The sequence below is a fragment of the Pyricularia grisea genome (genome assembly GCF_004355905.1).
Source record: "Pyricularia grisea strain NI907 chromosome Unknown Pyricularia_grisea_NI907_Scaffold_1, whole genome shotgun sequence".
In the NCBI taxonomy this organism is placed as follows: Eukaryota; Fungi; Ascomycota; class Sordariomycetes; order Magnaporthales; family Pyriculariaceae; genus Pyricularia; species Pyricularia grisea.
Genome location: NW_022156716.1, coordinates 2,153,644 through 2,169,525, shown reverse-complemented (window position 1 = coordinate 2,169,525; position 15,882 = coordinate 2,153,644). Strand labels below are relative to the sequence as shown.

Here is a 15,882-nt window from a genome sequence, read left to right as displayed (position 1 = left end):
TCCGTTACCGGGAATTTATAATATACCGCGTATTTCGTTTTATATTTTATATTAATTGGGGTTTGGCCACCGCAATTCCGATTATTAATAAAATTAGGGACGTTATTAGGCCCGGTACGCTAATATGGGATAAAATTTAAATTTTTTTCGCCCGTTTTAAAGGTTTATTTTAAAAAAATATATTTTTAACGACGTATATTCAAAACGGTAATAATTATTTCGTCGTTTTATATATCGATTTTAATATTAAAATTTCGTTAATAAAATTCGAATCGATAGGTTAAAAATAGTAATTTTTTCATTTTCGTATTTTGGAATTTATTATATTTACAATAACGTTTAACGCCAAATTAACGTTTATTATTTATTATACCGGTATTTTTATTATACGTCGCGGTATAAATATTAAATTAACGTTACCGAACGGTATTATTATTTATTTCCGCGAAAAAATCCTTTTTTATTATATTATTACGGAAAAATTATAATTTGGCTACCGATTTAAAAATATAATAATAAATACGAAAATTATTTTAAAAAATATTTCCATTTTTTTCGTAAACGAAAATATAAACGATATTAATACCGTCCCATTTGGAAATAACGTAAACGGAAATGGCGCGGATTTAAGGCGAAAAATTTCGTTTTTTTTAAATATAAGGCTAATTCGATTATTGTAATTTTTAACGATAAATTACTTTTTTTGGTTTATAATTTACGCCGAAAATAATATCCGGGATACGGATTTGGCCAAATTAAATAAGATTTTAACGTTAAAAAATGTGGAATTTAAAACTAAATATTATAACGTCCGATAAAATTTTAAAAAAAGTTTATAAAAAAAAAAACCCGTTTCGGATTGGTTACTATTAACGTTCTAATTTAATATAACGGCGATAATTTTTTTAATTGGGTTTATTCGAAAATTTATATTAATTTCCGAACGTTATTTTTTTTTAATAGGGCCGAAATGGTTTATTTTATATTAAACGAATTTCTTTTTATCGCCCGCGTAATAAAAATTTATATAAAGGAAAAAAAAAGGGTTAACGCGTCCTAATTATAACGCCGAATTTATAGGTTTAATCGTAAATTATTTTTATTATAATAATAATTACAATTGTTTTTTTATTTTTTATTTATTTGTAATAATTGTTATAAATCCTAATTTTGGTTTTTTATATAACGATTATTATAATTTTAAATTTTATTGTTAATTTTTTTAGTTTAATCGCTATTATTTTGGAAAAAACCAATTTCGGCGTAATTAATATCCGGTTTGGTTTATTTTAAACCGAACGTAATAAAATAATTACCGATTTTACCGAATCGAATTTTATTTTTAACGTTTACGTTTTAAATATTAATATTTCGAACGCCGGTTTTAATTTATATTATAATTATTATACCGGTATTATTATTTTTTTAATATGGAACGTTAATATTTAATTGTAAATTTATGGTCGGTTAATTTATTTGGGTTAATCCAAACCTATTATTTGGAGGATTTTCGAAATGCGGGGTATTTTTTTCGATTGGGTAAAAGACCGGATATTCCGAAAAATTAATCCCCGAACCCTTTTTTTACGGATTTTATTAATATATATTAAATATTATTGGAATATATTACGCGTATATATTTACCGGAAATTATCGTTTTTTTTATTGTAAAATAATTTTTAACGTACGAAATAATAACGGTTATATTTTTTTGGTTATTTAATTGTTTTATTTGGATAACGGAATTTTTATAACGTTTTAACGATTTTTATTCCAATAGAACGCGTCGTATAAACGAATTTTATTCCCGCCTTATTTTTATATTTGTTTTTAATATTTTTATCCCGTTTAACAAATAGGATTTAATCGAAAAAACTTCGGTATTTATTTTGTTATTTGGTCCAATTTATATCGATTACCAATATTAAAATTAAAATAGTAAACGTAATACGATTAACGATTATATTAATCGTATATATTTATTTTATTTCGATTTTACTATTATAAATTAAAGGTTTATAATTAAATTAATAAAATAAATTAAAAATAATAACGGATATTACGAAATTACCGAAAATATACGGGTAATCGGGGCGTTTATGAGGGATTTTAATATTTGGGTAATTAAACGTCGGAAAATTAACGCGTTTTTTAAAAAGGATATTTAAAATAACGGCGAATACGATCTTTTGGCCGTTATTATTTTACCTTTTTCGTCGGTCGAATTTGGTAATAATTATAATAGGATTAATTTCGATTTATTTAAAAAACCTTATATACCCGTTTTGGTCGAAAATAAAAAAAAAGGCGAAAAAACGTTTGGTTCGTTTACCCGGACCCCCACCCGCAAAAAAAACGTGGCTTTAAAAATCCCATTTTTAAAAAAGAATTGGCCGTTATTAAACGTTCCTTTTTTTTCTAATTTGTTTTTATTTTTTTTTTATAATTTGGTATTAGGGTTTATTAGTAAAAAAATAAAATTTGTATATATATATTATTATAATAAAAATTATAAATACGGTTTTTTTTTATTTGGTTTTATTTTTGGGTTTTTAATAGGAAGGTTTAATAGGGGGGATAAAATTGGTGGAAAAACGGTTTATCGTTTTATTAGGGGGTTTAAAAAGGGTAATATATATTTTAATTATTATAATTAAAATTATTGTATAAATATATATCCCGGTATTTTATTTTATTTCGTTATTTGCGGGGAAGGTAATTTTCGGGCTTTTATTTACGTTTTATTTTAAATAAAAATTTGTTTATTTTTAATTAATTTACTTTTTATATTATATTATTTATTTTTAAAATACCTTTACCTTTTTTTCGTCGGATTTAACGTATATTCCGTAAATTAATTTTTTTTTAATATTTATTATTTTATTTATATTTAACCTATTTGGCCTATTATTTCCTTTTTTTAAATATCGCCTTACCTTTTTAATATTTATTTGGTTTAATACGTTATCGGGATATATAATTTTTTGGTTAAATACCGTTAATTTATCGCTTATTAGTTTTTTTATATCCAAATATAGTAGGTCGGGGGCGTTAAAATCGAAATTGGGCGTTACTTTATTTTTTTCGTTTCCCCAATTATTTTAAAATAGCAAATACGTATAATATATAATATTATTATTGGTTAATATTATATGGTATTTATTATTAATGCGAATATAGGAAATATTTTTTAAAGTTTTACGTAACGTATTTACGATTGGTTTTAAAATTGCGCAAATTATAAAGGTTTTTCGCAAATCGTACGTTAAATTGCGGTTATTTTTAATATCCAAAACGAAACCCCTATTAATATATTTAATTGCCAAATTTGCTGGTTTATATCCATTTCCGGCCGTAATATATTTTATAAAAACTAATTTTAAAATCGCCGTCCGTAACGGTTAATTTATAACTTTTAATTGTAATAATTAAATTAAATATAATAATTCCGGTTTATAATTTTTGGTTTTATACCCGTAAAAAAATAGGATTAATTACGGTATTATAATTTCCAATATACCGTAATTTCCTTTTTGGAACGCGTTAAATATTATTTATAAAAGGGCGATTATTTGTAAATAGCGGCGTTACGTACGGAAAGCAAAATTAATTTTAAATTTTAAATTCCATAATTTTATACCTATTAAACCGTTAATATAACCGGCAAATATATTATCGTAAACGCGGTTTATTATAAAGGCGTATATATTAGGTAATATATTGGTAAAAGTTTATTTTAGGGCGTTTTTCGATATATAATCTTTTTTTAATAATTTATTATAAATTAGGGCGGTAATAATAATGTATAAAATACGGGAACGGAAAATATTTTGTAAAAGCCGTAAAACGTGGTAAAATTCCTTTTTATTTTTTTGGAATTTGTTATTTTTTCCTAATTCCGTTATATTTATAAATATAATGGGTATATACGTATATTAAAAATAATTAATAAAGTTAAATTTAATATGGAAAAACCTTAATACGGGTAATATTTATTATTTTCTATCGAAAAATTAGGACAATTTAATATAAATTTTTTATATAACGCGGATATATAATATCGTTTTTTAATCCCCGTAAACGGAAATTAGGACGGATAAATAGTCGAAATGGGTGGTTTTTAGGTTTAAAAAATATTTAAATAGGATTTTATCAATTTAGATAACGTTTATATAATTCTTTTTGTTTTTTATAATAACGGGAATTTGGATAAAGTAAAATATTGGTATAATTCGTACAAATATAGGGTATTATGAAATTATATCGGGTAAAAAAGGGTTATTAGGGAATAAAAAACCGCAAATTTGGCCCAAAATATAATATTTGGCGTTTTTATAATAAATATCCGAATATTATAAAAAATTGGACGTTTATAATTATTTTTGGTGGAAAAATATAATGGCGTATTATTAAAATTATATATATTTTTTAAATTTTGGCGTTAATATAAAAAAATACGAAATTAAATTTTATATTCGGTTATATTGTTTATAACCGAAATTTTATACCTTTTCCAAAAAATTAAAATTATTATATACGAAAAATAAAATTAGGTTACGGGCGATTTTTTTTAGGTTAGTTTATATATATATATATTATTATTATTATTTTTAATATTAGGTATATAAATAATTATTATTTATTACGTATTTGGGTAACGGTAATAAATTATTACGTTTACCGTTTAATAATTTTATATAATAAATATATTCCAAACCCGGATAATATATTTATAATACGTTTTAAAACCCCGTTATATATAAAATATATTGCAAATACGCGTAATAAATAATTGCTTTTTTACGGGGAATATCCGTAAATTAAAATAATTAATTTTAACGTAACGCGTTAATCCGTTAACGTTAGGGGGTTTATAATTTCGGAAAAGGTATTCGGGGCCTAATATGGTAAATTCGCGGTTTATAATAATATATAAAACGGGCGGTAATTTCGAAAATGCGAAAATAATAATATTATAAATACGAATAATATTAAAATTTTGGTTGGAATATTTTGGAAAAATATATTAAATATTTATTTAAACCAATTTATATTATAAATATTTTTGGCGAAATATTTTTCCGTTTCCGGAAATTGGAAATTTATTGGTTCGAAACGTTTAAAATTAAAGAAATATTATATTAAATTTCGGAATTTTTAACGAAATGGGGCGGTATTAATAAAATTAGCATTTTGTTTTTCGTCGAAACGGTATTCGACCCCGCTATTACGTAAACGTTTTCAAATAATAAAATTTTTTAATACTTTTTTAAAATAATATATCCGTTACGAAAAAAATCGGTAAATATTATAAATATTTGGTATTATTACCTAAACGCGGATAAATTATTAAAAATTAATACGTTAAATACCGTTACGTTAAAATTTAAAAATATTTCGGATAAAAAGGATTTCGGGGTCGGTTTTAGGGATAATATTATCGCGTTCGGGATTAAATTTGTTCGAAAATTAACGTTATTTATACGAAAAACGCGTAAATTTTTATTTATTTTCCGATTTGAAATTGGGTAATAAAAAAAACGAAGGTATAGGGGGTAAAATATTTAAATTTAATAACGGAAGGTAATATATTATTAATTACGTAAATGGGAATATTTCCGTAAATATTAGGTTTAATATTATCGCCGATATATTTTTATTTAAAATATATGGCGAATTATTCGTATAATTTAATAAAAAGAATTTTGGTTTAAATTCGATAATAAATAATAAAAACGTAAATTTTTTTTTTTTTTTTATAACAAATAAAATTATTATTCGTAATATGGTAAAATTTATATTATTTGCGACGAAAATCGATAAAATATCCTTAAATTAAAACGGGCGCGATTTCTTTGGCCAATTTAATTGGCCGAAAAGCCGTATGGTTAAAAGGTATATAAAGCGTTCGGTCTATTATTACGAAGCAGGGGTAGTTTAGTCTAAGTACTAAAATTAGCCCGGTCCACCATTGCGAAATATGTGGCTCCTACGTTACGTATCCATATGGCGCTTTGGCTATGGGGATATACCCATTATTTCCGGAACGATTTCCTATAAAATTAGATAAATTTGTTGTTTTACGACAAACAAGGGTTAAATAAATTTAAAAAAAAATTATTTTAACCCAGGTTTAAAAAATATAATAAAATTTTATTATTTGTTATTTATTTTTTAATTTACGTAAACGGGAGAGTTATCGACGGAAATATACCGTTTTTGGCCCCGAAGAAATTAATAATTTAACAGTAAAAAATCCGATTTTATACCCAAAAAAAGCAAAAACAAAAGGGAAATTATTCCGCCGAAATTACCGACAGTAATAATATATTAATAATAATAAATAAAAAAAAAAGACCCGTAAAACCGGCCGAAATTAAAAAAAATTCCATATTAGCGGCGATAAATAAAAAAATACCCGGTATATATCGGTCCGGTAATATATTAATGGGAAAAATATATTCCGAATTATTAAAAAAACCGGATAAAAACGTGGTGTATAACCGGAAAGGAAAACCGATCGGATAAACCCAATTAAAAGGCCGGACCGATTTCCTTTACCAATTATAAACCGAATAACGGTAATTGGGAAGTAATATATATTAATATTAAAAATAAATAAACCGGATAAAAAATAAAATATACCGGTAAAAAAAAATAATAATTTAACGGTTTAATACCGTAAAAAAAATATTTTAAAAAATAAAAAAATAAATTGCCGCGTTATTAATTTTAAAAACCATTAATTCCGCGGATCCAATTTTTCCACTTTCGAAAAAGGGAATTACGGGATTTCCGGATATTGGAACCCAATACCGGGAAATATAAATACCGTAGGCCGGTATTTTATTAACCAATAACGGCGTTGGTAGCCTATATTAGAGAAAATCGGTATTATTAAAATTAATAACGGTAAATTTACAAAATATAATAAATCGTAAAATCCGTATATTTTAAAACGAATATAAAGCTAAAATTATTAATATTTGGCCCGGCTTTTTAATAATTTACGAAATTAATATTTATTTACGGCTTTCGATAAACAATTGGAAAAAAATCGAATATAAATACGGTTTAACCGTAATTTTTATTTACGATAAGCAAATATTTAATAAATTGTTAAAAATTTAAATTTCGTTAATAATCTTTCAAATACTTGTATAAATATAGGGATTACGGTACGTTTACCTATTTAAAAGCGATTTTACCCATATTTTTATAATATTATATTAAGGCCAAAATTTATAAATTAACGTAATTTTAACCGTAATTCGCTTAATAAAATTGTATTAAACGATTACAAATTCCATTACCGATTTTAGCATTATAAGCCCCTAAATTAACGGTAGCGAATTACCGAACGAGTTTATTAATAAATTGCTGTAAATTTGGTTCGTTTTGCCTGCCGAAAAAACAAATTAATTATATATTAGGCGTTTAATCGTATTATATTTGTAACGTTATTTTGGAACGGTCTGGGATAAAATCGAGCGAAATTATATAAATTGGTATAACGGTTGGTTATTATAGTAAATCGTCGTTATTTCCAGGTAATAAAAAACAAATAACGCCAACAAAACGCTTTTTAAAATTCCGGAAACGACGATTATATTTGCGGAACCTATTAAATTAACGGTCGTAATTTAATACGATAAAATTAACGAAATTGCATTAATAAATTCGGTTAATTTAACCTAAAATGCGGTATACGTTTACGTAACGGAAATCCGTTATTATAATTGCGATAAACCGGGATATATTAAACCAAAATGCCCGAAATTACGTAACCGTAACGTACGTTAACGAAATTCCGTTCCCGTTTCCGCCCGTGGTATAAGTCGGAAAATGGTATTAACAAGCCGTTTTAAGGGAATAATAACCGAAAAAATTAAACGCTTCGGTAAAATTTTTAAAAAACGAGGTAACGGTACCCGTAACCGCGGCGGTCGCCGCAATTCTAATCGCCGGAAAAATACCCGCAAAAAATATTACCTAACCGAAAATAATAAAGGAAATTAAAAAAAAAAAAAAAAAAAAAAAAAAAAAAAAAAAAAAAAAAAAAAAAAAAAAAAAAAAAAAAAAAAAAAAAAAAAATTTATACGTTTATTATATGGATTATGTCGACGAAAATACGGGATATTTCGTTCGACGATATTAACCAAGCGGTTTAATTTAAGGAGGGTATTTTTTCGTACGTGAAAGGAAATCGCCGCTTAACGTAAAAAAACCGTTTCGGAAAAATAATAAAATATATTACGAAATTTTTATATATTATATTAACGGTATACGAATATCGTTATTTAACGATATAAATTGCCTGCCGTATTACGTCGATAAAACGTTGGTAAAATTAACCAATTTAATGTTATATAAATCGAAAAAAAAAATTAAAATTGGTGGTTTGGGCGGTAAAAACGGACCAATTATTAATTAAAATATGTTCGTACCATTGTATTTTTACGGTAAAACGGGAAATTTTATATAAATTAATATGGAAATTATACCTAATAATATATTCCCAATACCGATTATATTGGGAAAAACGTTTTACGAATTACAATTGGGTAAATGGACCGAATAAAATTTCGTTTTTAAAATATTTTTATTATAACCGTTATTTGAATGGCCTATAAAAAACGGGATGCCGTAAAAGGTTTTTACCGCTATAAATATTTATAATAACCGTTACAATCGGCGTTGCCAAAATTATTTTTAGGATTACCGGAAATTAAAAATAAAACCGGTTTAAAATTTGTTAAACGGCTTTGGAAAAAATATTCCGGAATTTTTATCCCCAACTTACGGTAAACGATATTAAAAACGAAAATTTTTTATAATATTAACGTTGGTAATTACCCGTTTATTAAATTGCCGGTAAAATAATATAATCCCGTTTATATAAATTTTATACGGAAATGGATTTTTAAACAATTGGAAATTATATTCGTTATAAACGATTTAAATTGGGTATTACCGTTGGTATTCGTATTTAAGAAAAATAAACAAAGTAAAATTTATTGGATTTTTACCAAATTTAAAAAGTTTATAAAACGTTAAACGCGAGATTTTATACCGGATAAAACGTTAAAAATATGCGTTAATTACAAATCGTTAAATAAAACTATTAAAAAATACGTATACCCGTTACCCAATACGTCGTATTAAATTTAATTCACTATAGGCCACGTTTGGTACTATTTTTTCGATTTGAAAAATGGTTTTTGGCAGGTGGGATTTACGGTATTAACCACGCGTTTAGCAGTTTTTTATACGCTAAAAAAATTATACGAATGGTTTTATATACCGTTTGGACTAATTAACGCGTTAATTACGTTTTAACATTTTATAAAAAAGGTTTTTTTTTTATACGTGCGCGCCGGTTTTTTGGATGATATTTATATTTGGGGAAATACCCGGGAAAAAATTAAAAAACGCGTAATCGTTATAATCGTTCGTTTGGTTAAATACGGGTTCGTTTTAAATTTGGCCAAATACGAATGGATGGTTATTAAAGGACGTTTTTTAAGTTTTATTATTAATAAAAAGGGTATACGCGTTAATCCGAGAAAAATAAAAATAATTACGAACCGACTTTTATTAATAACGATTACGGAATTGAAAGGTTTTTTAAACGCGGTTGGATTTTTACGGAGTTTAATTTACGGGTTTTCCGGCTACGCCGTACCGTTTTACTTACTAATTTTAGGCGGAAAAAAAACAATTATTAAATTAAATAAGAAATAGGTTGCAACGTTTTATAAATTGAAAAAAATTTTAACAATAATACCTATTATACGTGTATTTTATTGGTTATTACCAATATATTTTTGGGTTAATTTTAGCGCCAAATGGATTGGCGGTATAATAATATAACCGTACCCGTTTATTAAGAACGCGAAAACCGTTTTTTACCCGGTAAAATATTATAATTATACGTTTATTAATATTTAATAACGTTATTCGAATTAAAAACGAAAGTTTTTCGCCGTAATTTTCGGATTACGTTATTAAAGGATATATATAAAAGGATTAAACGTAATTATATTTTTAAATTATTAGTTATTTAAAGATATCCGTACCAAAATAAAATAACCCGCGAGGATTTTACGTTTTTTTAACGTTGTAAAATATTTTGGCGTTATTATTAAATATATATTAGGCGATATAAACCATTTGGCTAATTATTTTTCCCGCCTTACGGAAACGTATATTATAACGGAAACTATTTTTTAATCGGTATTGGATAACCTCGTTATTATTAACGAGGAAATATAAATTTTCGCCGCGATCGGTTTTACCGATAAAACCGAGTTCGTTAATAGGGATTCCGCGTTCCCAAACGCCGAAAATCCCATATTATTAGGCCGGTTAATAAATTTAATCGAGGTGGAAACGTGGTTCCCGAACCGGTAAAAGGAGGTTATATAAATATAAAAACCGGAAATAATTAAGGAAGGGGAAAAAATTAATTAAATCGATCGCCAAATTACGAAGATGTTTGATTTTAATAATATAAATTTAATCGCAATTACGGAATATTTATTACACAAATTAACCTTTTTACGCCTAATAACGAAAAAGATAGTAAATAATAATTTTACGTTATATAACGGCGTTTTATATTATATAATTAAGTATATTATAATTAAATTAAGTGATTTTTTTATACTTACGGGAAAAATATCCTTGTTAAAAATGTTATTTTATTATAAAATGGTTATTGCAATAATTCGATTATACGAAAATCGCGCCCACGCCAAAATGGAAATATTGCAAAAAGCCGTTAAAAACCAATATTGGCATCCAAATTTAGTATTCGCCCTATATAAGGTAATACGAATTTGCCCGCAATACTAAATATACGTTAACAAATTGGAATTAGCGATTTAACCGTATTTAACCCCGATTCCAATACCAATACCGTTAATATATTGGGGAGCCGATTATACCGGAAATTTATATGGGATATATAAAGGAAAAACCGCATTATTACGGCTATTTAATACCGTAAAATACGTAACGGGAACGTTTAAAAATAAATTTGTTATTGGAAATAGCCATATATAAATTCGGCCGTTTTTTACACGATTTTATTTTAAATTTGGAATTTTTAAAATAATTATTATAAATAACGCAGGAATGTTTATATTAGAAAAGATAATCGTTTGGTATGCCGTATACGGTATTAAAATGTAACGGATTTCCTTTTATTACCCAAAATTTAACGGATTTATGGAAAAGATTAACGGGATAATTAAAACAATTTTTTACGGTTTACAATAATCAAATCGCATTAAAAAAATAACCGTTTTAATCGTTAAAATAATTGCAATTTACAATAAACGTAGTAAAATATATGGGTATAATCCTTTTTTTTTATATAGTATTTAACCGTTAAATTACGCCGCCGTTACGGTTTTTCCGAATCGGGAACCTACCGTGGAAAACGAAGCCGTTTGGGTATACGAATTTGTTATTTTACAAACGTATAAACCAATTCGTATACGCGTTATTTCGGCGAAAACGGTTCGAAATAAAACGCGTATTTTATTACAAAAAAAAAACGTTAATACGAATTTACGAAAAAGGAAATTGGGTATTAAAAATACGTTAATAAATTAACAAACTTAAATTCTTTTACGATAAACCCTGGAATATATATAAAATTTTACCAAATAATACGTACCGATTAATATTACCGGGAAAATTATTTATAAAATATATTTATAATAGGAAAAATTTATTTCCGGTTTACGTACGAAACGGATCGCTTTTGCAATCCCCGTGGTATAAATTACGTAATTTATACGAAATTAATAAAAAAAGGATTATTAGGTAAATTGGATTAATATAAATACCACGGAATACGTGGATTACCATTTTTATATATATATAATAATTTCGTTTATTTATTTTTAATTGTAAAAATATAACGGTTACCGGAAGGGGGGCATTTGTAATTCCCACGTCACGTATCCATATGGCGTTTTGGCCATGGTGATACACCCACTACTTCCGGAACGATTTCCCACAAAATTAGATAAACTTGTTGTTTCACGACAAGCAAGGGTTAAATAGATTTAAAAAAAAACTATTTTGACCCAGGCTTAAAAAGCACAAGCAAGGGTGGTTTAATTTAAGTATTAAGACTAGCAAATTATTTTTAAACCTAAACTAAAGTGATTTTTGGTTGGACCCATAGGTATAAGCAAAGCCACGATTAAGCCACGCTTAATTGTGGAGCTCGCGTTCAGGGATAAGCCCTAAGACTAGGGCAGATTTCCATCCTTTTATTATAACACTAGTTTCAAGGCTTATCCCTAAACGCGAGCTCCACCAATTAAGCCGCGTGGCTTAATTCGTGGCTTTGCTTATATCTGTAGGTCCAACCAAAGATTATTTTAGTTTAAATTTGAGGATAATTTGTTTATTTTGGGTTTAAATGGAGGTAATTTCGCCAATTCGGCGATCGATATTCCGTTATAATTAATTAAATAAAAATCGCAAAAATAAACGGTTTGTACGTTGGATATAGGAATTAACGAAATAATTAACAACGATTTATTTTATATTTTTAGTCGTTATATTGGTCGAATTGGGATATGGGTGCCCTTAATTCTCAAATGGAGGTTGGATTTTTAATAAATTTTTGATTTTTTTGATTTTTTTTAATTATATTTTTATTTTTAAATATAATTTAAAAGTTTTTGTACGTGGAAGGTAGTATATACGTATATATAATATATATAAATTTTGGTTAATATATTACGTAATATAAGGTGTTAAATATTCGAATAAGTTAAATATTAAATATTTTTAATAAATTTTACAATCGAAATGGGTTTATATTTTTACCAATTTTAACAATATTAAAACCAAAATTTTAACGATTAAATAACCGGTATAAATAAACGTCCACGTTAAAAAAAAGTTAAAATATTATTAAATTTGCGTATTTTATATTTAAATTTAATAAAATTTGCATATTTTTAAATTTTATTTTATATTTATTTTAAATTAAATAAAAAAATAAACGTTATTTTATTATTATATATAGTTAATAATAAGGTTTATTATATCGAAATTTTTAATTATAAAACTTTTTATTAATAAATATATTAATTATTAAATATTTATATAAATAAAAAATTAACGAACGATAATTTCGATAAAATATTTGTATATGGGTGTTAATATAATTATAATTATTATTATTTTAAAATAAAAAATTTATATATATTATTATTTATATATAAATTTTTAAATAGGGCGTTAAAAATAATAATATTATTATTTATTTTTATTTTTATTTATATATATTTATTATAAATATAAAGTTTTAACCGTTAAAAAGCCCTAATTTTAAATATTATAACGATATTTTTGCCATATTTTTACCATTTTTATTTAATTAAATATTCGTAAATAAAAAATACACAGTTAAAAAACTGTATTGCCGTTGCGCATATAATGTACGCACAGTGTGTGCACAGTGCGTACACTGTGCGATAACCTCCACTTGCGGCGATAATCGACAATATATCCTCAGACTAGAACGGGCGCGATCTTTTCGGCCGATTTGATTGGCCGAAAAGCTATGTGGCTGAAAGGTACATGGAGCGCCCGGTCCACCATTGCGAAGCAAGGGTGGTCTAGTTTGAGCACTGAGACTATTACAACACCGTATTTGACCTTAATACCATAATGGACGGTCAGCGCCCAACTCAACCCGATCTCGACAATGCACCTCAATGGCGCTGGGACTCGTGGAGAGTCGGACTCGATCCTGAATCGCTTTTCACGACTTTAAGCGAACAATACAACAAGGTCTCTTGCGACATCCAATCCCCCGAAGCGTTCCATCACGACGTATCCTCAATCGTCCTCCAGGCGAGAAATCTCGAAGACTTCCATCATAGACTGTCGAAGCGACGCGAGGAGCGCCTGCGCGAGCTACGAACAGCCTGGACTCGAGTCATCCAAAACTTCTATGGCTGGCGGCCAATTCGACTTGGCCAAGATGAGGACCCAATATATTCGGCTTTCGGAAAAATGGTTGGGAACTTATCCTTCGAGTCTATTATTTGTTATGCCGACGCGCATATACCCGACGACCGCAAATATTCCCCGACCTTGAGCAACTTGGATCCCGAGGCAAAACCGCTATCGCCAGACAGCGGACCTGACGCTGGCCCAGACCAGAAGGTGCTGCAACGACCCGAAGAGCCCCGGCTGCCGGCGTGGCCGCCAAAGCCAACGACCCGGCCTGCACATGCTTTATTAACATCGCCGCCGGGATACTGCAACCGCAAACCGCCCGAAAAGATCGTGCCACCGAGTTTATTGACACCAGCCGGCGACGATGAGGACGTGACGGTTGAGTCTGCGGCTGCTGGCTCTTCCAAGAGCATACGGAAGCAATCGAGCACGGAGCAGGGAAAGGAGTGGCAACTCAAGCGGGGACAAAGCCAGGAACTGGAAGCAAAGGAATATAGCACTGCACTTAAGCCAGCGGACATCCTGTCCCCTAGCGGCAGCGGCTGCAGCAATCCAAAACGGCAGCAGCAGAGCATTCAACTGGAGTATGGGCAGGACACTGTTGCAGGCGACGATAAGGACTCACCGTCAAGGACAATGTTTGCGTCAGCAGTGTTACCACGACGAAAAAGCGCCTATTTGGGGATAACATCGTCACCAACGTTGACCAGCGTTCGGAGTTGCAAAAAGCGGCCGCGCACACCAGAATCACCCGGCAGTGACGATGGGCCGACCTGCAAAAGGAACCGGACGAGAGTCTTCGCCTCGCCGAAGTAACAAGGTACCTTGTCTTCAATACTTGTCGTTCCCCCGTCCGACCATGTTCCTAGCTTGGGGAAAGGCGGGAGGTGTAAAGACTTCAAAGATGTATGGCTGTCGACTATCGATGATACCACGAATAGCACATGGGGTCGCATATATATAGTTATGAATTCCAGGGCGTACTGTTTGTCTTTCAACCTTGTTTTATCTTCCGGGGAACAAAAGCGAACAACCTTTCTAAGGTTTTAAATTTGGGTACACAAATGTTGACCAGTTTACACGTGCAAGGGGGACTCATGATTCTGAATGCCGCGCCAATTTATAACAGAGATACACGCGTTTTTGTTAGTTTGTAAAAGCCCCAGCTGGTCGACCAAAAGCTGCCGTCATATGTTTTACTCCAATGTGCCCGTTGGTTGGTAGGGATAAAGTTCGATTGTGACAGCCGATTCTGTCCTTTCTTCACCCTCCAAATACCCTCTATGCACCCCAAAGGCCTTTTGCCAACTTATAAACGGCAGGGAACGAATCCGCGACGTGCCTCGGTGTTGTATGTTTTTGTCTTTTTGGCGCATAGGACAATTCGGACATGCTTTGCTTTTTAGCGGACGAGGATTCCCCGTTTGAGCCTTGCATTGAGGTCTCGGAAGACATGGTGCCGCTATGGTACGGTCGCCTAGATGTGCTTCTGCAATTGCCGGGGAACATCTACCGGTAGAAGAACATGAAATACGGAGTAATACATCGCACCTGTGGGCTGTGGAATAGCATTGAGACGACGTTTGGAATGCGCACTGGTTCCGTCCTGTATCGACTGCATGCTGTATGCTCGCAAGTAAGCCCCGAATTGTGAGCGAGGCTTTTGGTCTCGTGCTGCTTCGGATTATTAGGGGGCAATGCATTTTCGATGTGATGGAGTGGCCGACATAATTAGGGATGCCAGGCCATCAAATTGGGCCTGTCAAGGGGAATGCCGACTTGTCTTGTCAGACTTGGCATGTCACTGAATGTTTTGAAGCCTTGCTTTGTCATGATGTTTCTTGCCCGAAGCGAGACCAAATGGGCTTGAGGTTGAATGACCGT

At 29.4% G+C, this 15,882-nt stretch overlaps 1 protein-coding gene across 1 annotated transcript; it reads left to right on the top strand.

The window, feature by feature from the left end:
- Positions 1-13,704: 13,704 nt before the first annotated feature.
- Positions 13,705-14,814, top strand: PgNI_00612 (uncharacterized protein; the record flags this gene model as incomplete). The annotated part of the gene is made up of 1 exon (XM_031120690.1): positions 13,705-14,814. The coding sequence occupies one exon, from the start codon at positions 13,705-13,707 to the stop codon at positions 14,812-14,814; it is 1,110 nt and encodes a 369-aa protein (XP_030988007.1).
- Between the last annotated feature and the right edge of the window lie 1,068 nt (positions 14,815-15,882).